Below are 23,241 nucleotides of genomic sequence, written 5' to 3' on the forward strand. Positions count from 1 at the left end.
GTGCTTAAATTTGTCTTTAAGCTGATGGCTTTAGAAGTATAAACATCTGGGGCCGGAGAGATAGCATGGAGGTAAGGCGATTTGCCTTGCATACAGAAGGACAGTGGTTTAAATTCTGGCATCTCATATAGTCCCTTGAGCCTGCCAGGAGCGATTTCTGAGTGTAGAGCCAGGAGTCACCTCTGAGCACTGCTGGGTGTGACCCAAAATACCAAATACCAAAAAAAAAAAAAAAAAAAAAAAAAAAAAAAAAAAAAAGAAGTATAAACATCTAGAAGGATACTATTTAAAAGCAAGGTTTATGAAATAGACAGAGGGCAATATCTTGAAGATAATGTTACCATATTCACAATGCCTCTTTCAATATTTTCTCCAGCATGTTTAGATAAAGGTAGACCAATGCTAGTAGTGAAGATCAGTCACTGAAAATAAACGTTAAGAAAAGGCAGACATTATTAATTGTATTAAACAACCAATCATCCTTTTTTTTTAAAAATTGGAATTTGTAGGGGTTGGAGTGGTGGCACAAGCAGTAGGGCTAACCTAGGATTGACCGCAGTTCCTTCCCCCAGGGTTCCATATGGTCCCCCAAGCCAGGAGCAATTTCTGAGCCCATAGCCAGGAGTAACCCCTGAGTGTCACCGGGTGTGGCCCAAAAGGAAAACAAAATTGGAATTTGTAATAATTCACTTTTCTCTTGAACTTACTTTCCTTAGTTGCAAGAAGAAAGAATGACTTGGGTCCTAAGATATTTTAAAGAGCTAACATTCCTAGAAAAATAGTAAATTTTATTATTTCCTCTCTTATAGACTTACTGCTTATCAATTTATCAACTTTGTCCATAAAATTGCTAAAATATGAAAACATGGTTATGTTTTCCATGTTAAAATGAGTTTAATAATTCTAGGGCCTGTTCCTTGCATTAATGCCTAAACAATCTTTGAAATATTGCTTCATGTTAATATAGGCTGAATTATAGCCTATATTATAAAGCCTATAAACTATAAATCCACTTATTTATTACCACATTATTTATATACAGAGTAATTACATGGAAAGGACTGTGATTAGTGACCAAAATTCTTTCTTTCCTTTCATAGGTAAGTGTTATTGAAGCTTTTAAAGTCAGAACACAGTTTATAGAATATGTCAGTTTAGGTTTTTCTGAATTTTTAGGGGAAATGGGAGCAGACCTGGCTATACTCAGGGCACATTTATGGCATTGTGCTCAGTTACCAATTCTGGCAGGCTTGGAGGTCCATATGGGTTGCAAGGATCAAACTAGTTTGATGCCTATATGGTGAATACCATACCATTGTATTATTCCTCCAACCCATCATAGCATAGACTCGACATGGAGAAGTGATTTCTATATTCAATTTTTATATGGAAGAGCCTAAGAATAATTTTTTTCAATCCAACAGATACTTAACTTCAAAGTAATGCAAAGAACTCACCTACCTCAGTTTTCTGATCATAATAAATTATTTTTGTCTTCACAATCATCATCAATCATCAATACCTCAAAGTATTCAAAGAGGAATGTAATATTGGGAATAGTAAAACACAACATTTGTTTCTCTGGGCATGCATCAACTCTTTTGAAAGAATGTTCAGTGGTCATGACTCGGGAGCCTTCAAAATTATATTCCTTATTAAGATGAAATAAGAACTAGAGAGTCTGTTAACAACAAAAGAAAAAACACCAGAGTTGTAATGTTTGCTTTTGTGCCACTGACTCATTAAGTTCAAACAGTGTCTAACTTTTGTCTGCTATCCACATATCTTAGTTAAAAGACAAAGTGAGAAAAATGTTCCAGCTTCACACTCTGAGTGTTGGAGAACTGCTGAGATCCTTCTTTAGCAATATTTTCTTTGTGCTCCTGAGAAAACAGATTTTTAATAAATATTTTGTGTTATTGCACCTTTGTACAAGAAGACAGGAATTCTTTTCCACTTTTACTGTGTTCATTATATAAAGTCACAGTTCACATTTGGAATCTGCAACATGCATGAGATTTTAATTGATCTAAGAATCCTTTCTACTTTTCTTACAGATTTAAGACAAGCCTGTGGATTGGCTTTAAATTGGGAAATTGACATCTCTGTGCAATTGAATTAGGAGGCAATTCTGTAGAAACTCAAATCAATGAATGATTCAGCTTACAAGGGCATACTTGTGGACAACGCTATAGAGGGGTAGGTGTTATGTGACTGCAACCTGGAAAAGAAGGCAGAGAATATCTCAGAGTACAGAGAGAAAGTGAATAATGGAAAATGAAACATGTAAAGTGAATGATCTCAAAAGTCACATGGATGTAAAACACTAGACATGCTTACATTTTCTAGTAGTTTGTGTCTGAAAGAACAAGAGTTAATGAAGTGGAAGTGATAGAAGGCGGTGACTAATTAACGCCAGATTTTAGAAGTGAATTGTGAATTAATATTTCAATAATACCACACAACTATGAAATAGTTATGAGTTCTTGGTTCCTCTTTGCTAAGAATCAAAGCAGGGTCAGAAGACAGAATAACTTGGATCATTCTGGAATAACTTAACTCTGAAATCCCTGTCGAGTGTGATGAGAGAGTGATTCATGTGTTTGCACTCCTCTTGCACTCCACTATTTTGTTCTTCTCTCTATCTCCTGTACCCCTTATTTTGATGGCTAGAATAGCAGTCGCAACCAAGTCCTTGGTGTTTGTAGCAACTCTCTGCAAAGGTCGCAGTCTGAGTTTGTACTACTCTGATATGTGCTCTGATGGTCTTATGCTTGGTTCTTGGTTCATGTACTCCATCAGTTTTCTTAAGGTTTCACAGACTCTTATTTCTTGTTTCCTCCCCAAATTTAACTCTGATGATGCCAGAGATGCCCCAGTGAATCCGTGGCTCACTCCTGAATGTGGTTTAACACCAATTTCAGCGCAGCACCAACAGACTTCTCTGGTGAACTCTGAATTCCCTTAAGAAGTAGAATCCTGAAGGCTGCTTTCCAGACATGGTGTATAGATCTGGATTCTTGGGAAAACAATTTTAATAAATGCTGGTGCTTAGAGAAGTTGGAGGAGAACATAAGAACAAGAAAAGCATACCGAAATGTTCTGAAGAGAGAGCTCTAATAATAAGCATCGGTGGTAATTGAGCACCTTCAAAAATCCAAGAATAAGTAGGTCATATTTCCAGTATTCTTCTAAATTATATATTTTTCATTCCTAGCACTTTGCATTTTTTTTTCTAGTTTGCCTTAGAACTTTTTGGACCATGGCAGGATAACAGGATATTACAGATGAAGAAACAGGAAAGTTTCATCATGGTCACATGGCGAGAGAGGGGGGGGGGGAGAGGAGAGAGAAAGAAGAGAGGAGAAAGAGAGAGGAGTGAGGAGAAAGAGAGGAGAGAAAGAGAGAGAGGAGAGAGAAAAGAGGAGAGAGTGAAGAGAGAGAGGAGAGAGAAAGGAGAGAGAGGCGAGAGGAGAAAGAGTAGAGAGAGGAGAGGAGAGAGGAGAGAGGAGAGGGAGACAGAGAGAGAGGAGAGAGGAGGGATAGAGAGAGGAGAGAGGAAAGAGGAGAGAGGGGAGAAAGTAGAGAGGAGAGAGGTGAAAGAGGAGAGGAGAGGAGAGAGGGGAGAGAGGAGAGAGTGAGGAGAGAGGAGAGAGAAGAGAGGAGAAAGTAGAGAGAGGAGAGAGGAGAGAGACAGGAGAGGGAAGAGAGGAGAGGAGAAAGTAGAGAGAGGAGAGAGACAGGAGAGACAGAGACAGAGAAAGACAGACAGACAGACAGACAGAGTCAGAACGTGAAACAGCAGGGAAAGAGGATTCCAAATGAAAGTCTTTCTCCCCCATCCAACCCCGGAGTCCCGACCTGTTCTGCCAACGGCCCAGAAGTCCGGCAGGATCACCCCCTCAGCGGCCAGGCAACCCCAAACAGCTGGGGCAAGCATCAGGGGGTGGCCCTGACTTCGGGAACGAGACCGTCCCAGAATCCGGACGGGGGCTCCCGGCGGGGCAAAAAGGGGCGAGGGAGGCCCCGGCTAGGACCAGAGTCAGGAGGTGGGGACGCCTCTGGGTCGCGAGGCTCAGAAAACCGGCGGCCGAGCATCCCCTCTCTTTGCGGGCCCCTCGCCTCGCCTCGCCTCGCCTCGGCACGGTCCCCTCGGCACCCCGACCGCCCCTGCTCCCCGCCTCGCCGTCTCGGGGACCGCACGGGCTCCCGCGTTCCCGCGCCGCCCGTCGAGTCGCGGGGAGGGAGTCCGCGAGAGCCCGGGACGGGGACGGGACGGGGCCTGGGACGAGGACGGGGACTGGGACGGGGACGGGGACCGGGAAGGGGACGCGGACGGGGACGGGACGGGGCAGGGCGCGGGGTCCGCCTCTGTGCGGGCGGGCGGGCGGGCGGGGCGGGCGCGGGGCGGGCCCAGACGCAGCCGGTGCCCGCGGGACGGCCCGAGGCGCCCGACCGAGGCAGGATGCGCGGCCGGCCGCTGCTCGCGCTCCCGCTGCTGCCCCTGCTCCCGCTCCTGCTCCCGCTCGGGGGGCCGCTGCCCGCTGCCCCGGCCCCCGCGGCCGGCTGCCCGGGCGCCCCGCTGCCCCACCGCGCGCTCCTCGACGCCGCGGGCCAGTACTGGCTGCGCTGGGGGCCGCGCGGCGCCCGCCTGGCCTTCCGCCTCGAGGCGCGCACGGCCGGCTACGTGGGCCTCGGCTTCTCGCCCTCCGGCTCCATGGCCGCGGCCGACCTCGTCCTGGGCGGGGTGGCCCACGGCCGCCCCTACCTGCAGGTAAGTCGCTCGGACCCCGCACCCTCCGCCCCGCCGCCCGCCCGCCCGGGCGCCCCGCGTGGGAGCCCGCCGAAGGCGCCGGCCGCCGTGTCCCCGGACCCTCCCCGCGCCCTCCCCCGTCCGTCCGGTCCTCCCCAGTCCCCGGGAACTGGATGGAGCTCCGGAGGGCCGGGCCACTTTGGAACTCTATTGTCCCTGCTCGCCCAGCTCCGAGTCCCCGCCACGACCGCCCCCATCTCTCTCTCTCTCTCTCTCTCTCTCTCTCTCTCTCTCTCTCTCTCTCTCTCTCTCTCTCTCTCTCTTGCTCTCTCTGTCTCTCTCTCTCTCAGCTCTCTCTCTTCTCTCTTCTCTCTTTCTCTTTTCTCTCTCTCTCTCTCTCTCACTCTACTCAGAATTTTATATTCTTCGGCACTTCAATTCTTACACACACACACACACACACACACACACACACACACACACACACACACACACACACACACACACACACAAATTACCTGCCTCCCCTTCCCCTGCATCCTTGAATGGGATAGACAGGACAGGGAACCTTGCTTAGAGAACCAACGGGTCCGGCCTCAGGGAGGGAGGTCTCTTGCTCTGTACATGGAGAAATCTCGGAATTTCCCCCATCATGCACATTCGTCTCCCCACTCCACCCCACCCCGCCCGAGACTGTGCTCAACCGCCCCATCCAAGACTTCAATGAATCAGAATCCGATTAGGAGCAACATTTAGATTCTGCGAAGCTACAGTCCCGGGGCACAGTCCCCTTAAAGTGCCAAGATTGTTACTTGGATAGCCAACAGAGACGTTTGACAGCTGCTACTTGGCCTGAAGGAATAGAGATAGGACTCCTTCACAGAGGTCATTATGTGGAAGGGAAGTCATTGGGCATGGACCAGCGAGATCAGGCGGTTAAGTTTTCTGGATATCTTTATTTGACTCTGACCAACTTGGAAACCATCCCCGTGATCAAAGATCATGATGATTGCATACTATTTTCGACATATCAAAGCTCATCCAGACAAAAGTACATTCAGATGAAAACTCTTAGATTTGGCTGGTGCTAAAAGGCATGCGTGATTCTAAATGTATGTTTCCCGTGAATTCAGACCGTTTCTCAGAGATTTTATTTCTTTTTGTTCGTTGCTGCTTGTGGGGCCACACCTAGAAATGCTTAGGGCTTAATCCTGATTCTACACTCAGTAATCACTCCTGGCAGTGCTGGAGGACCATTTGGAACGCCAGGGATTGAACCCAGGTTCCTGTGTAAAGCAAGCGCCCTACCAACTGTACTATTGTTCTGTGCTAAGTAACTTCATTCTTGACTTCTAAGTTGGAGTTTCACAAAGTTCTGACTGAGATGCTATCAAATTTGGACCAGAATTATGTGCTGAGGTATGAATTTTGGCTTGAAACAAAGAAAATCACAGGAATAAAAACTTCAAAACCAGCTGCTGTCTTTTTTTGCCCATAAATTAATTCTATCCTCCCCAAATACATGTTATAAAAAACTCCAATAAAATGAAGTTTTATGAGGTTTATAGTACTCTTGAAATTACCGATAAATAAATTTTCTTCTGCTGCATAATATTAGATGCCAGATTTGTAATCCAAAAATCAGGCCCCAAGTAAGACCTAACCAGCTGACTAATTTAAGTCTTGTATGAAGTGACATTGATAACACCTTATTTAAATATGTATTTTGGATAATTCTTTGACTTTTTTTTTCAATGGGAAAGGTAAGATATTCCTTAACTATTCTTGTATGCTTCGTTGAAGGGGGGAAGGCATAATCATACTATAGATCATCATAAAACAGGACTTAGTTACAAAAGACTTGATAGTGTTTTTCACAAGTGAGTCATTTCTAGAAAGCCCTGGTAATGTTAAAGGAAATGAAACACTAGTCATAGAATCCCGTTTTAACATGTCAGAGTGTTCTACCACTGACAACATTTTCATGCTTCTGGTGATTCTTCATAGACATTGCATGAGAGTATGTTAAGTGGGTTTTGATTGGTTTGGAATCATCAAACTTTTAGTGAAATATTTCATGAATAAATACCATATGATATAAATCTTTGAGAGGGACACTATCATAGTATACATGATAAGCAAGAAGTAGGAATTTATCCTCTATTTTGTTTCCTAGGAAAATAATATTCATTTTTCATATAAAAGAATAGTTATTTACTTAGTTATCAACATTCCTTATTCAATTATTTTAGAACATTCAAAGCAAAATAAAACTATGCTCACAGCTAAGTAGAAGATAACCTTAAAAACTAATTTAAAGAGAAAAAACTTTGAAAATAATGAGAAATAAAAATTTTCAGTCCCAACTAGGTTATCCAACTTGGGGGATTGTATTTAAATTTGTTTTGCTAGAAATAATTCGAAATTCTTCAAATATCTTGTGATAAGAGCATGTAAATAACTGTACCAGAAATTAAAATTCTTAATCATGGGAACCCATGTACTACAATACTGAACCCAGTGCTCCTGCCAGCCCTTTGAGCCATCTCCCCAACCCTGGTTAGCCATTCTTACGCCTATAGCAAAGTTCTCTGCTTGTTGTTACAAGGGGTCCCCGGCAATTGCCAGAGATGAAACTTTCTCTGACCATTTTGTACCACTCTGTCCTTTCTGGAGATACTTTTGCAAGTCACATATAATCAGGTATGATTGAAATAAAAAAAAAAATAGAAGAGCAGTGTTACTGAAAAGTAAAATCCCTTGCCAGTAAAATATCTATGGGATAAACTGTCAGTTTACACCTGGGAAAATGTTCCTCTGGGCTGTTGTCACCAGTTGCTATGAGGTCTTTCACAAAATTGCCAATACTTGGATGGGAAGGTATCTTTCCTCTAGTCTTGGTTTTTGAAAAGCCCTCAATTTTCTCAGTGAATGAACTCAAGTCTCACTTCCCTGATGGATTCCTTTTCCTTGTACTTTGCCCCTTTTTGACACAGAGCAATCCCACCCCCACTGAGCCACTTAGCAACTGTGAGTCCCCATTTGAGGCAAGTAATCCGCGTTGATGAATGCCTAGTTTGTGTGAGTTAGAGAAGAGAGCACCATTGTTGGATGTGCCTGTTGAATTTGCACAAAAATTGATTCACTCTTCCTTTGGGGGTATAAATCGCCAGTGAATAGAGGCTGAAACATATGTCATCATTCGTTACATCCTTGCTTGCTGGCTTTCTCTAAAACTGAAGCCTTTCTATGAGGAGAAGTAAGTCTTAGGCAGCACAAGGTAATTGCTGCTGAACTGCTCGCTGAGGAAGTGCTTGGAGCTGATTGGAAATGGCAGAAAACAGGGCGCATTCTTTGTGGTTAATGATGTGCTTCCTTAAAGTGCACCCCAACTAAGGGCAACAAAGAAATGTTTGGAAAGCAAATGGGAAAGCTGTAAAGGAAGGATGAAGAGAGCGTGCAACACTGACATGCTTAGCTGAGGCTTTATTAAGAGATATGTATAAATCAGACTATGTCCCCCAGTTTTCAGCTAAGGAAGGGACCTCTCCCAAGTTTTAGGCTTTGTACATTAGTAAGAAAGGCATATGTGCCAGTGTAATGTTTGAACACACGATGCAACTGGTAAGCTGTGTAGTTCTCCCAGGAAGGGCAGATGATTTCACAATGCCACCCTGAGGAAGTGGGCAGAACCAAGTACCAAAGGAACAATGTACCTGAATTTACAAACAGTTCAAGCCTTCAGGCAAGCAATGGTGCATTTCTGGATTCTTACAAGGCACAGCAAGAATCCACTTCAAAGAAAGGGAACTGTGGTTTATTAATTTATCATTTGTAATAAAGCACTATTAAAAACAAGTTGTTGGCAAAGGATATGAGCTACTATGCCTCACCATGTTTCTGAAAAAGTGTATTTCATGCGTTAAAAAACCCATATAAACCTGTGCATATAATTGTTTCGAAGAAAAAAATTGCTCATTGAAAAACTAGCTGCCCAAACAAAGAATCTTTTTTTAAATTTTTTTTATTTTTAATTATGAGAACAAAGATGCAAAGAAAGAGGACAAGTTAAAGTTACAGAGAAAGGACAATCACTCATAACATAATTCTCAGAAGAAGTCCCCTTGCTGATATCTTAACTTTGAACTTTCAGCCAAAGAACATTAAGATAAAAAAACAGAATCCATGTACAATTACTTTGTCCCTCAAGTCCCCAGATTGTAACACATTATATTTCTTAACAGCACACAAGGCAATCTAAAGTCATAAAACTTACGTAACCCCTTAAACATTAGAGGCATAGTATTTTTTACATTTCCATGTACATGCATATTAGCTTAAGTTAACCTCAAATTTTAAGTGGTTTTTTTTTAAGGATTAGAGTCAAAGGAGCACAGTAAAAATGGTGTTAGAGTGGCAATTATTGTTTGCATAGGCCCACCAAAATATGAGGGGAATGGAAAAAAATAACCTTGGCCTAAATATAAAGAGACCCAACCCCTGAAGTTTCCTGGCATAAGACCAACTCTAGGCTCCAGGCAAGCTAGATCGTCCAATCCAAGACATTGTCTGTAGTGCCAACACACTTTTATTTTTCACATAGTCTCTGTTGTTGGTATCATGTTTCTGTATTAAATATCCTGGAATCTGCATATCGTACATTGAAGTCAGGATGTGGAGCATCCTCTTGTTTCACCTCACCTTTAAAGGGCAATGCAGAGAGCCCTGTCCTGAAAGCAGGTTGTTGTTGTTGTCAAGTCTTCTCAGTGTTAAGGGAAGTCTCTTTTGAGCAGGTCGATGTCTGAGCAGTGGTAGGGTCTTCCGTGGTAGAAGATTGCTTCCAGGTGATGTTATAGACAAACCTGGATGTTTTGTGGATGGCTTTCCTGGTTCAGGGGTGAATGGAAAATGCCCTTTCTTCTGAGGCTTGTGCCAGGTCATTATGTCAATGTTCAGGGTGTAAGGCCCCTTTGCACTACAAGATTTGAGTGTTCCAATCTCTATTAGATAGGATCTTATTTATATGTATAGTATTTTCCCATTTTAATGTGCCTATGCAAAAAAGGAGCAATGCCACATGGTGTTATTGGCGCATATGGGGGCCATAAGAACAAGTCCAACAATCCCCATGACATGGTTCAATCATAAGCATTAAACTGGGGGACTCTTTCAACAAAATTCCTTGTTGAACAGCTCATAAAGAGAAGATAAAAAGTGGTTAGAATCGTCACTGTATAAGAGAATATATAGTAAGACTTACAGCTGTCAGAGAAAAAACACAAAATATTCGAAAGAAATATGTGTCCATTTTATGTCTTTTGAAACAGTTTGGGGTTGTCACACACAATGCACGACTTTGGTCTGTGATTAGGATTGTGCAATACTGAAGTTAAAAAGAGTAATGTGGGTTAGTGATGTCAAACCAAGAATCTTGCAAAAATAATTCCACAGGGATAATTTTCATTTATTGTCTTGGAATTTTACATTAAGAGCTATAAAAATGATGTTTGGATTAAATTTAATTTGCTATTATTTTTCTTATTTCTTTAAGGTAGTAAAAAATTTCGGTAAAATCTTTAAGCAGATTTTACTTTTATACATTTCATGTTGACATTTTGTGTAATTACTTAAAGCTCTCAGACACTTAGAGTTTGGTGTGGGAGATTGCTCAAGGGATTTAGGGTGCTGAGCCTCAGATTTGAGCACTGCCAGCCACAACCTTAGAAAAAAGTAACCCTTTCACCCCCACACCACAAGGTGTGCCCAAACCCCCAGATAAAGAGCTCAGAGTTTAAACTTATCACCCTCAAAATTCCTAGACTGTCCAACTCTTCAATTTCAGGGATGAAAGCTGAGTCTGGCTCAACTCGTGACTGCACAGAGGCCATACAAGCAGCAACCTACATCATTTCTCCCCCCCCCCGGCATATTGAGGTAGCTTATCTAAAATATATGTTCTAATAGTCGTCCTCTTGGATAGTGAAAGAACCTATATAATAGAATCTTAGATTTACAGTAACTTGAAACATTTATAATATCTAATAAAATGCATTTAAAACAGATAATTTCTTTATAATTTTGTTCTTTTATACATGTTCTAGATAGAAATTTTATGATATATTTCATCTATGAAATTGTTATCATTATTGCAACAAGTTTTGAAGGTGTATTATCTCATGTACTTTTCACAATAGCTAACCAAGACTATTAGCTCTAAATCACACAGCATGGGAATCATCTGTGATATTCTTTTTTTCTTTTTTCTTTTTTTGGGTCACACCCAGCAGCACTCAGGGGTTCCTCCTGGCTCTATGCTCAGAAATCACCCTGGAAGGCACCGGGGACCATATGGGATGCCGGAATTTGAATCACCATCCTTCTGCATGGAAGGCAAACGCCTTACCTCCATGCTATCTCTCCGGCCCCTCATCTGTGATTTTCATGTAACTTAATAGTACTCTCCTAATAGATAACATCTGAATATTCCTTATTTCCTTTAACTGTTATTTATTGAGTATATATTGGCCATTTATCCATGCTGAGAATATATCATTGAGTATGATGAGATCAGTGGTATTGTTCATTGGTAAAATCAGATTATATTTTGGTCGGTGGAGGGGAGAGATATAGTTCTGTGTTTAAAGGTCAAGCTTGTGCCAGACCCTGAGTTTGATGCCAGACTGTACACTGCTCCACTTGATACGGAGGGATACTGGGAAGATCCTTATATATATATAAATAATAAAATAGGGTAATGTGAGAAGGGACAACTGGTGGCTATTTCTGATTAGGATGCTATAATCAAACCGGGAAGGAAAGCCAGTACTCTAATGTTTTAAGGTGGTCTTTTGAAACTAACTATAGAGTTTACAATTTAAAATATGATGTAGTATGAAGAAGATTACCTGGCATGGGCATCAAAGAGTTCAGTAGACGTGGGATATGAGAAACTGCCTACACAGAGGAAATATAATTAATGTTTTTTTCAAACATGTCTGAGCCACATAAACTCTCATTTCTAATTCTCAGGCATTGTTTTACAGATGTTTATTAAGCTCAACTAGAGTTTTTGAGCTTTTTTTTTTTTTTTTTGGTTTTTGGGCCACACCCAGTGACACTCAGGGGTTACTCCTGGCTGTCTGCTCAGAAATAGCTCCCGGCAGGTACGGGGGACCATATGGGACACCGGGATTCTAACCATCCACCTTTGGTCCTGGATTGGCTGCTTGCAAGGCAAACGCCGCTGTGCTATCTCTCCGAGCCCAGTTTTCGAGCTTTGATCTAAAGACTTGATAATTTTATAGATGGTTCTTTCTTAATATAAGTGTAAGTGTGAGTTTGTTTTTCTTTTTCCTTTTATTTGATTAATTTATTTATTTTTGTATTTTTGGGCCACACACGGTGGCGCTCAGGAGTTACTCCTGGCTCTGTCCTCAGAAATTGCTCCTGGCAGGCACAGAGGATGCCGGGATTTGAACTACCATCAGTACTTTATTAGCTGTGTGCAAGGCAAACGCCCTACTGTTGTGCTACCTTCCCCTTGTCCCCCTTCATTTATTATGCTCAGTGTTTTTTTTCTCAGCATCAATAATATTAGAAAGTTTCTAAAGGACTGTGCAAAGCTAGATCTACTATGAGGGCTATGTTTTATTGTTCAGGCAGTTATTAAACTAAAGCTGAAATTTCTCCCAACAAAAGTCTGACACTTATACAGGAAATTCATGGTAGATAACACTGTGGGGACATTGGAACCTCCACATACCTTTTGGATGAAATAACAATGGGTAAATGTTATGTTATAGTCCAGTGATGAGTAGGCCAACCTAACACAGAACTGAAAACTGGGACTGCTACTTCCCATGTCTGAAGTTCTGAATTTTTTTCTGTATGTTACAATCACTTAGAAGGGAAATCTTACTAAAATCCCCAAACTGGACAACTCCTTTCCTAGCTTATTGCATTTAAATTGCAATTTTTAGGATGTGGACACAGCTATTAGTGTATTTTTCGAGTCTCATGGTTAATCTATGTGCAGACAAGTTAAGCTTGATGTGGTCAGGCTCTTTGATAGTAATCATGTGATTTCTTTATGGTCAACCTACAGAAGCTTGGAAAATTCCAGAGAGGAAGCCAGGTTTTGCTGGAGGTTCATAGTGACTATTTGAAGTTTGAGGCAGAGCTAGCATATGCTTGGATGTTTAAGATTGCTTGATAAAAGTAGAAAATAAAGCAGGTTTTTCTGAAATGGAAATATTTCTGAGATGAGCTTAAAGAAGTTGTTAAAATTATAAATATTCTCTTGAATTTACATGTAGAAAGCAGAGCAGCAATTAAATTGAAGTAGAAGTGTTTTTTAAAAAAATGCTGCACCCAACTCTAATATGATATCCTGACAACAAAGAAAATGGGAACAACTTGACCTAAGAACAGGTTATCCTACCTCACCAGCTAACGATAAGACAAAATCAGAAGACTTGTCACCCTTTGGTCAGTCCAAAAGCCAAGACCGCAATTTACAGATGACTAGCTGCTAGAATCAAGACTGGACTGAATATATCTTGAGACCAATAAAAAAGCCCTAGTCTAGGGTTTGAAATACAACCCGCACAACAACCATGATCCCCAGTTCCAAGTGTCAGGCAGAGACAATCCCAAAGGAATGGGGCTTCTGGAAACACAATGAAAGACGCTATCCTTGGTTCCATCCCAGGATCAGTGCAAAGACCAGGACCACCAAACACAGAAGATGAATTAAAGTGACACTAAGGGAACAGAACTTCTAGAACCACAAAGAAAGACTTCATCATTAGTTCCACTCCTGGACCTGTGCAGATACTGAGATCTCTAGATACAGAGGTCTTATCTCATCACCCAGGATGGAGCAGAAGTTTTCCAAACACCATGAAAGCACCACCGGTAGAGTAAATGAACCTGAATGGAGCCTATAGTTAATCCCTTGACAATATAACCCAAGGGTGGAGAAACCCCATAGCGCTTAGGCCAAGTGAATTCTTTTTCGAATGACCCCAATATTTACTGTGCCAGTGCAGGAAGGAAAAAAAAAGGCAAAAAGCACAAAACATTTTTCATCTTTTATATATTATTTTTTTCTTCATTTATTATTATTATTATTATTTTATTTACCTATCTACTTTTTGTCGATTTCTTTGTTTTGGTGTGGTTATTGAAGTTGTTGTCCCCATTTATATTTATATATATATATTTTTTTCTTCTTTTCTTTTCTTTCTTTAGGTACTCCGCCATGTTTTTTAACTCAAGACCATGGCTTTTTTCGTGGTGCCTACCATTATCACTGGAGTGCTCACTGGATATTTGACAATTCTTTCTGTACTGTTGGGGTGTTTCACCTTATTTTTCTCCTTCATCTCTCAAACCGATGAGAGCCTCTAGAAGGATTCCGCCCATTTTCAGCATATTAGACTTTTACCCCAGTTTACTACTTTTCTCTTCTTCAAATAAAACCACATAACTTGAACTATGTAGTCCTTCCTACCAGTTAGAGGGGGAAATAAAGGAGGCACCAAGATCAAGACTTCTAAGTAGTAAGCTAGGTACAAAGGGGACCACATATTCTCGCAGTCCCGGGGTGAGGGAGGAGGATATGGGAGGTAGGACAAACACAGAGGGGTAGGGAGGACAAATATGTGATGGGAACCCCCCTGATTTTATGTAAATATGTACCCATAATATTATTGTCAACAATATGTAAACCACTACGATCAAAATAAAAACTATATTTAAAAAAATGCTGCACCAAAAACTCTCTCCTCCTCAGGACTTTTAATTAGTCATTTGGTACTTGTTGCAGTATTTTGAACAAAAGTATCTACCCAGGCAATAGTTTAATATTTTTAAGTTATATCTGGTCATAGGGACTAAAATAATAAATAAATGAAACTATCAGATATTCTGAAAATTCTCAATCTGTATTTAAGCCAAGACAAAAATTTAACCTAAACTTTTAGAAATAACTATAATAGAATGTATTCACACTGTATTTTTTCACTTGATAATTTGTTTGATAAAATACATATTCTTTTCATTTTTTCCCTCCATTCTCTAAGGTTACTAATGCGTAGTTAAATGCCCTAAGGCAAGCCTTGCAGAAGGGAGAAGAAAGAAAATTAATAAGAGTAGTGATAAATTAGCATTTTATTAGGGTAAATGGACAAGCCATTTACCAGTCAGTGACTGAGTGTTGCCACATTTCCTAGGGGACCAGGAACAATTCCATGTGCTTGTCACTAAGTCCTCAAGAAATAACTACTGTGCACTTAAAGTAGGAAGTTTTAGTCCAGATGTGAATCCCAGTTGTGCTTATTATTTATTCATTATGTGGCCCTTGGCAAAATCCTTCACTTTCAGCAACATTTTTCTTTATAAAAATGAGACCTGAAACTAGGGATTTATATGAGGATATATAAGAGCTTCTGAAGCTTTTTTGGTGTATTTTGATCTAGGAAGATCTATCTACACATTCTTAGCCCTTGATCTGCCCACCACAAATGAATATCTAAGCATCCCAAATATCTTATTTTTATAATTATCTTTATTTAAACACCGTGATTACAAATATGATTATAGTTGTATGATTACAGTCATGAAAAGAACACCCTCCTTCACCCGTGCAACATTCCCACAACCAATTTCCCAGATCTCCCTCCTCCCCAACCCCCACGCCAGTACTCAAGACAGGCTTTCTACTTCCCTCATTCATTCATTCATTCACATTGATATGATAGTTTTCAGTGTAGTCATCTCTCCAACTGCACTCATCACTCTACGTGATAAGCTTCATGTCATGTCACCTACCAGCCCTCATCTCTCTCGTCTCTGAGATACTGTTAAAAATGTCTTTCATTTTTCTTAAAGCCCATAGATGAGTGAAACCATTCTGCATCTTTCTCCCTCTGAATTACTTCACTCAGCATAATAGATTCCATATACATTCATGTATAGGAAAATTTCATGACTTCATCTCTCTTGATGGCTGCATAGTATTCCATTGTGTATATGTACCACAGTTTCTTTGGCCTCTCATCTGTTGAAGGGCATCTTGGTTGTTTCCAGAGTCTGGCTATTGTAAATAGCACTGCAATAAATATAGGTGTAAGGAAGGGATTTTTGTATTGTATTTTTGTGTTCCTTGAGTATATTCCTAGGAGTGGTATAGCTGGATCATATGGAAGCTCAATTTCCAGTTTGTGAAGGAAACTCCATATCGCTTTCCATAAAGGTTGTATTAGACAGCATTCCCACCAGCTGTGAAAAAGAGTTCCTTTCTCTCCACATCCCCGCCAGCACTGCTTGTTTTCCTTTATTGTGATGTGTGCCAATCTAAGTGGCATGAGGTGGTACCTCATAGTAGTTTTGATTTGCATCTCCCTGACGATTAGTGATGTTGAGCATCTTTTCATGTGCCTTTTGGCCATTTGCCTTTCTTCTTTTTCAAAATGTCTGTTCATTTCTTCTCCCCATTTTTTTGATGGGGTTAGTTGTTTTTTTCTTGTATAGTTCTGTCAGTACCTTGTAAATTTTGGATATTAGTTCTTTATATGATGAGTATTGGGTGAATAATTTCTCCCACTCAGTGGGTAGCCTTTGTATTCTGGGCACTATTTCCTTTGAGATGCAGAAGCTTCTCAGCTTAATATAGTCCCATCTGTTTATCTCTGCTTCCACTTGTTTGGAAAGTGCTGTCTCCTCCTTAAAGATGCCTTTAATCTCAATATCCTGGAGTGTTTCACCTACATGTTGTTGTATATACCTTATAGTTTCAGGTATGATATCAAGGTCTTTAATTCATTTGGATTTTACCTTTGTACATGGTGTTAGATGGGGGTCTGAGTTCGCTTTTTTGCAAGTGGCTAACTAGTTGTGCCAACACCACTTGTTGAATAGGCTTTCCTTGCTCCATTTAGATTTCTTGCTTCTTTATAAAAAACTAGGTGGTTATATGTCTGAGGAACCTTCTCTGAGTACTCAAGCCTATTCCACTGATCTGAGGGTCTGTCTTTATTCCAATACCATGCTGTTTTTATAACTATTGCTTTGTAATACAGCTTAAAATTGGGGAAAGTAATGCCTCCCATATTCCTTTCCCCAAGGAGTGCTTTAGCTATTTGAGGTTGTTTATTATTCCAAATGAATTTCAGAAGTGTTTGATCCACTTCTTTGAAGAATGTCATGGGTATCTTTAGAGGAATCATATTAAATCTGTACAATGCTTTTGGAAGTATTGACATGTTAATTATTTTGATCCTGCCAATCCACGAGGAAGGTATGTGTTTCCATTTCCGCGTGTCCTCTCTTATTTCTTGGAGAAGTGTTTTATAATTTTCTTTGTATAGATCCTTCACATCTTTAGACAGGTTGACTCCAAGATATTTGAGTTTGTGTGGCACTAATGTGAATGGGATTGTTCTCTTAATGTCCATTTTTTCCCTATCATTATTAGTGTATAAAAAGGCCATTGATTTTTGTGTGTTAATTTTGTAGCCTGCCACTTTGCTATATGAATCTATTATTTCTAGAAGTAGAGTCTTTAGGGTTTTCTAAGTAGAGTATCATGTCATATGCAAACAGTGAGAGCTTGACTTCTTTCTTTCCTATCTGGATTTCCTTGATATCTTTTTCTTGCCTAATCGCTATAGCCAGTAATTCCAATACTATGTTGAATAGGAGTGGTGAGAGAGCACAGCCTTTTCTTGTACCAGAATTTAGAGGGAAGGATTTTAGTTTATCTCCATTGAGGATAATATTTGCCACTGGCTTCTGGTAGATGGCTTTACTATATTGAGAAAGGTTCCTTTTATTCCTATCTTGCTGAGAGTTTTCATCAAGAATGGGTGTTGAACCTTATCAAATGCTTTTTCTGCATCTATTGATATGACCATGTGATTTTTATCATGTCATATGCAAAGAGTGAGAGCTTGACTTCTTCCTTTCCTATCTGGATTCCCTTGATATCTTTTTCTTGCCTAATCGCTATAGCCAGTAATTCCAATACTATGTTGAATAGGAGTGGTGAGAGAGCACAGCCTTTTCTTGTACCAGAATTTAGAGGGAAGGATTTTAGTTTATCTCCATTGAGGATAATATTTGCCACTGGCTTCTGGTAGATGGCTTTACTATATTGAGAAAGGTTCCTTTTATTCCTATCTTGCTGAGAGTTTTCATCAAGAATGGGTGTTGAACCTTATCAAATGCTTTTTCTGCATCTATTGATATGACCATGTGATTTTTATTTTTCTTGTTGTTGATGTTGTGTATTATGTTGATAGATTTACGGATGTTAAACCATCCTTGCATTTCTGGGATGAAACCTACTTGATCACAGTGAATGATCTTCTTGGTCTGGATCCTGTTCTCCAGGATTTTGTTGAGGATCTTTGCATCTGTGTTCATCATGGATATTGGTCTGTAATTTTTTTTGGCATTATCTCTATCTGGTTTTGGTATTAAGGTGATGTTGGCTTCATAAAAGCTATTTGGAAGTGTTCCTGTTTTTTTGATTTCATAAAAGAGCTTGGCCAGGATTGGTAGTAGTTCCTCTTGAAAGGTTTAAAAGAATTCATTTGTGAATCCATCAGGGCCTGGGCTTTTGTTTTTGGGCAAATTTTTGATTATAGTTTTAATTTCCTCAATAGCAATGTGGGTGTTTAGATATGCTATATCTTCTATTCAACCATGGAAGGTTATATGAGTTCAAAAATTTATCCATTTTGTCCAGGTTCTCATATTTAGTGGCATAGAGCTTCTCAAAGTATTCTCTGAATACCCTTTGAATCTCTGCAGTATCTGTAGTGATCTCCCCCTTTTCATTTCTAATACGCGTTAACAAGTTTCTCTTTGTCTTTTGCTTTGTGAGTTTTGCCAATGGTCTATCAATCTTGTTTATTTTTTCAAAGAACCAACTTCTGTTTTTGTTGATCTTTCGGAATGGTTATTTGGGTTTCCATATCATTGATTTCTGCTCTCAGCTTTGTTATTTCCTTCTGTCTCCCTATTTTTAGTTTCTTTTGTTGATCATTTTCTAATTCTATAAGCTGCGTCATTAAGCTATTCATGTATGCTCCTTCTTCCTTCCTGATGTGTGCTTGCAAAGCTATACATTTTCTTCTCAGTACCGCTTTTGCTGTATCCCATAGGTTCTGATAGTTTGTGTTTTCATTGTCGTTTGTTTCCAGGAAATTTTTTATTTCTTCTTTGATTTCATCTCGGACCCACTGGTTGTTCAGTAGTAGGCTGTTTAATTTCTAGGTGTTAAGTTTTTTCTTCTGTGTCCCTTTGTAGTCCGCATCTAACTTCAGAGCCTTGCAGTCAGCAAAGGTAGCCTGCAAAATTTCTATCTTTTTGATTTTATGGAGGTATGTTTTATGTTCCAGCACGTGGTCTATCCTGGAAAATGACCTATGTACATTGGAAAAGAATGTGTATCCAGGTTTCTGAGGATGGAGTGTCCTATATATATCTACTATGCCTCTTTCTTCCATTTCTCTTTTCAGGTCTAGTATATTTTTGTTGGGTTTCCATTTGGTTGACCTATTAAGTGTTGACAAGCCTGTGTTGAGGTCTCCCACAATTATTGTGTTATTATTGATATCCTTCTTCAGATTTGTCAACAATTGTATTAAATACTTTGCTGGTCCCTCATTGGGTGCGTATATTTTTAGGAGAGTGATTTCTTCCTGCTGTACAAATCCCTTGATTAGTACATAATATACATCTTTGTCCCTTACAACTTTTCTGAGTAAAAAGTTTGTGTCATCTGATATTAGTATGGCCACCCCCGCTTTTTTAAGGGTGTTGTTTGCTTGGATGATTTTCCTCTAGCCTTTGATTTTGAGTCTATGTTTGATATGACTATTCAGGTATCTTTCTTGTAGGCAGCAGAAGGTTGCCTTAGTTTTTTGATCCATTTCGCCACTCTGTGCCTCTTACGGGTGCATTTAGTCCATTGACATTGAGAGAAAAAATTGTCATGGTATTTATTGCCATCTTTGTGTAGAAGTTTGGCGTGTTTTTTGTTATTTCTTGTCTTTAGAATAGATCTTTCAGTTTTTCTTTTAATGCTGGTTTTGAGTCTGTAAAGTTTTTGAGCTGTTGTTTATCTCTGAAGCCATGTATACTTTCTTCAAACCTGAAAGTGAGTTTTGCTGGGTGCAGTATTCTTGGCGAAGCATTTATTTCATTGAGTTTTGTCACTATATCCCACCACTGCCTTCTAGCCTTGAGTGTTTCTGGTGACAGGTCTGCTGTAGATTTCAAGGATGCTCCCTGAAATGTAATTTCCCTTTTTTGATCTTGTTGCTTGCAGTATTCTATCTCTATCTGTGGGATTCATCATTGTGACTAGGATGTGTCTTGGGGTGTTTTTCCTGGGTTCTTTTTTAGTTGGTACTCTTCGGGCATGCAGGATTTGGCCATATGTTTTCTTTAGCTCTGGTAGTTTCTCTGTGATGATGTTCTTGACTGTTGATTCTTCCTGGAGATTTTCTTCTTGGGTCTCTGGGACTCCAATGATTCTAAAGTTGTTTCTGTTGAGCTTATCAAAGACTTCTATTTTCACCTGCTCATATTCTTTGAGTAACTTTTCCATTGTCTGATCCTTTGATTTAAGGCTTTTTTCCAATCTCTTCTGCTGTGTAAAGTTGTTATGCATCTCATCTTCCAGTGCACTAATTCTATCCTCAGCTGCTTTTAAGCTCATCCATTATGTACTTCAATTTGTCTACTGTGTTTTTCAGACCTGTTATTTGACCTGATATTTCAGTTTGGAGTTTTCTGATTTCTATCTTCATATTCTCTTGATTTTTATTAGTGTTCTAATTTATACTTTCTTTGAGTTTTGTGAGCAACCTCCATATTTCTTCTCTAAACTCCATTTCTGAAAGACTGCTTAGGTGGTTGGCCATTGTTGGGTCATCAGAGTTTCCATCTTCATTCTCTATGGCTGAAATTTGTCTGCATAGTTTTCCCATTGTCACGCTTATCCTGTGGGTTTTTCTACGTGTTGTGGTGGTATTCATTGGCTAGGTGGAGTGCGCGGCCGCGAAGCAGAGCGGCCTCACTCCTCTGCTTCTACCCCTTATAGGTGGGCTTAAGGGGGCCTGCAGAGTCAGCTTTATCTGCAACTCTGGCCCAGAAACACTCACCTCAGCTGAGGCAAGCCATCAGGGGATGAATGCCAGAGAAGATCAAAGTTCCCAGGTTGAAACAAGTCCACGGAAGCCTCAAAATGTCTGCCGAGCTTAAGGGGCCCAGCAGAGTCTCCCAAATATCTTTTTTACTATCAACTTGCTTCTTCTCCCACCTTTCCAAATCTCAGTAACTATCACCTCCTCCTAACTCCTGTCAGAAATTAGGAGTCATTCTTGTTTATTCTTCATTTAATTTTGAAAAATCCATTTTTACTAAACTAAATCTAAATATAAAACCTATCTCTTCTTATAAACTTGATTTCCTATCATCATATTCAAATTATGAAATGTCTTTTTTTTTTGTTATTTGTTTTTTGGGTCTCACCCTGCAGCTCTCAGGGGTTACTCCTGGCTCTATGCTTAGAAATTGCCCCTGGCAGGCACAGAGGACCAAATGGGATGCCAGGATTCGAACCACCATCCTTCTGCATGCAAGGCAAACACCTTACCTCCATGCTATCTCTCTGGCCCCACTGAAATGTCTTCTGATCACTACTCTTTTTCTTTTCATTTCTGCATGATAGACTAGTCTTTCTCCTAGTCTCTCTCATGTATATTTTTCATGTCAAACAGAATGTCATTTTTTAATGTAAAACTCACATGGCATTTGTATAAGCTTAGTGTTAAATGTGACTTGTTTATAGTAATTTATTACCACATATGGAGCCTCAACTGAGCCTGTTGACTTCAATTACTCAGATTTCCTTGAACACTAATGTTCAGCTACTTTGACTCCAATTTATTTTATCAGACTAAATAAATGTAGTTGTCCCTACCAGGTACTTTGCAATAGCTGTTTTCTCTTCTGATATTCTTATTCTTTTATGGACTGCTTCTACCTGAGTTTATTTCTCATAAATAGTTATTAAAATAAATGGAAACTTTTCTTGAAGTCACTTAACCTGACGGCTTTTTATTTCTTCCCATAACATGTATTTTATGTTTAAATAAGTAATTATTATCTTAAAAATTTGGTTATATTATTTAAGTAAAAAACATTTTTCCCTTTATATTGAGTAAATTATATAATACTATAGCAGAGATTTTTTTTCAATTTTCTGTGCGATCATGTCCTCTCAGCCCTTCAAGTTATGAATAATGAATAGTAGTCAATAAAATATATTTTGGGAGATTGCAGGAAGGATGGATTGAAATGAGAAAAGAAAGAAATAAAATATAAAAGGAGGAAAATGAATGGAAGGAGGAAAGGAGGAGGGAGAGACTGGATAGAGAAGGAAAAAAGAGGAGGGGGAAGGCAGAGAAGAAGCAAATGGAGGAAAGGTGGTAGGGAGGTAGGAGGGGAAGAAAGAGAGGAGGAAAGAAGAAAAGGAGGAAGAAAGGAAAATAAGACTATAAAAAGAGATGAAAGGGGAGGGAGGAAAGAGGAAGGAAGGAATGAAGAAAAGGAAGAATGGAAGAAGGAAGAAAGGGAGGGAAAGGCAAGAATAGAGGGAGAAAAGGAGGGAGTCTGAAAGGAGAGTTTCTTAAAATTATTTTCTTGCATAACCTAATTATGGACAGTTCAGGAAGTCATCATTTAAAAATTTAAGATGTAAGACAAAGTAAAAAGATTTCAGTGGTAAGATCTAAAATTCTTATCATAGTTCTTTTAGTAGTTCTGTAATTACAATAATGTATTTAATGTATTCAACTATTTTACATGACAACTCCATTGAGATGATTGTGGGAGAAAACAGCATGCAGTGACTTTGGTTTGCTCCCTGGCAATGCAAATGGTAGATTTCCTAATCACTTCCAGGAGTTATTCCTGAGAACCACCAAAAGAAAAATAAAGTTGATGTGTATTTTCAGAAGGTGATACTTTCAGATCAGACACATTGGCAAGGTGGATCTCTCATTGGAACACCAGGTGCATTATTAATATCTTGCCATTCCACTAACAATTTCTTTATAAAACGTAAAGATGGTCAGTTTTACCTGAAGAAAGGGAAGTAAGAATATAAGAAGGAAGAGATGAAAGAGGGGAGGGAGGAAAAGGGAGGAAGGAAGGGAAAGAAGAATGGAAGAAGGAAGAAAAGAGAGGGAAAGGGAAGAAGCAATTTTTAGAAGGCAAGCTCTTTCTGTTTTGATATTCTGCTCAGATATTTAAGAATCAGTAAATAAATAGTTATTAAATTATGATATACTAAATCTGGATATTATGTTCATATAGCTTGTTTATGCATATATATCTTAATTCTTGTATGGCCTATAATCTATTATTTTACCATAAGTATTAGTAAACCATCATAACACTTATTGCAG

The 23,241-nt window shown here is 39.7% G+C and overlaps 1 protein-coding gene across 1 annotated transcript in view; it reads left to right on the plus strand.

Annotated features, from left to right (window-relative positions):
- Window positions 1–23,241, plus strand: part of MOXD1 (monooxygenase DBH like 1) — a 193,123-nt gene that overhangs the window by 64,650 nt on the left and 105,232 nt on the right. Inside the window, exon 4 of the mRNA XM_049785015.1 lies at window positions 3,855–4,774. Within this exon, the coding sequence (XP_049640972.1) occupies window positions 3,855–4,774 (920 nt within the window). The remainder of the gene's footprint in view (window positions 1–3,854; window positions 4,775–23,241) is intronic.

This window comes from Suncus etruscus, chromosome 12, assembly GCF_024139225.1.
Source record: "Suncus etruscus isolate mSunEtr1 chromosome 12, mSunEtr1.pri.cur, whole genome shotgun sequence".
Lineage (NCBI taxonomy): Eukaryota > Metazoa > Chordata > Mammalia > Eulipotyphla > Soricidae > Suncus > Suncus etruscus.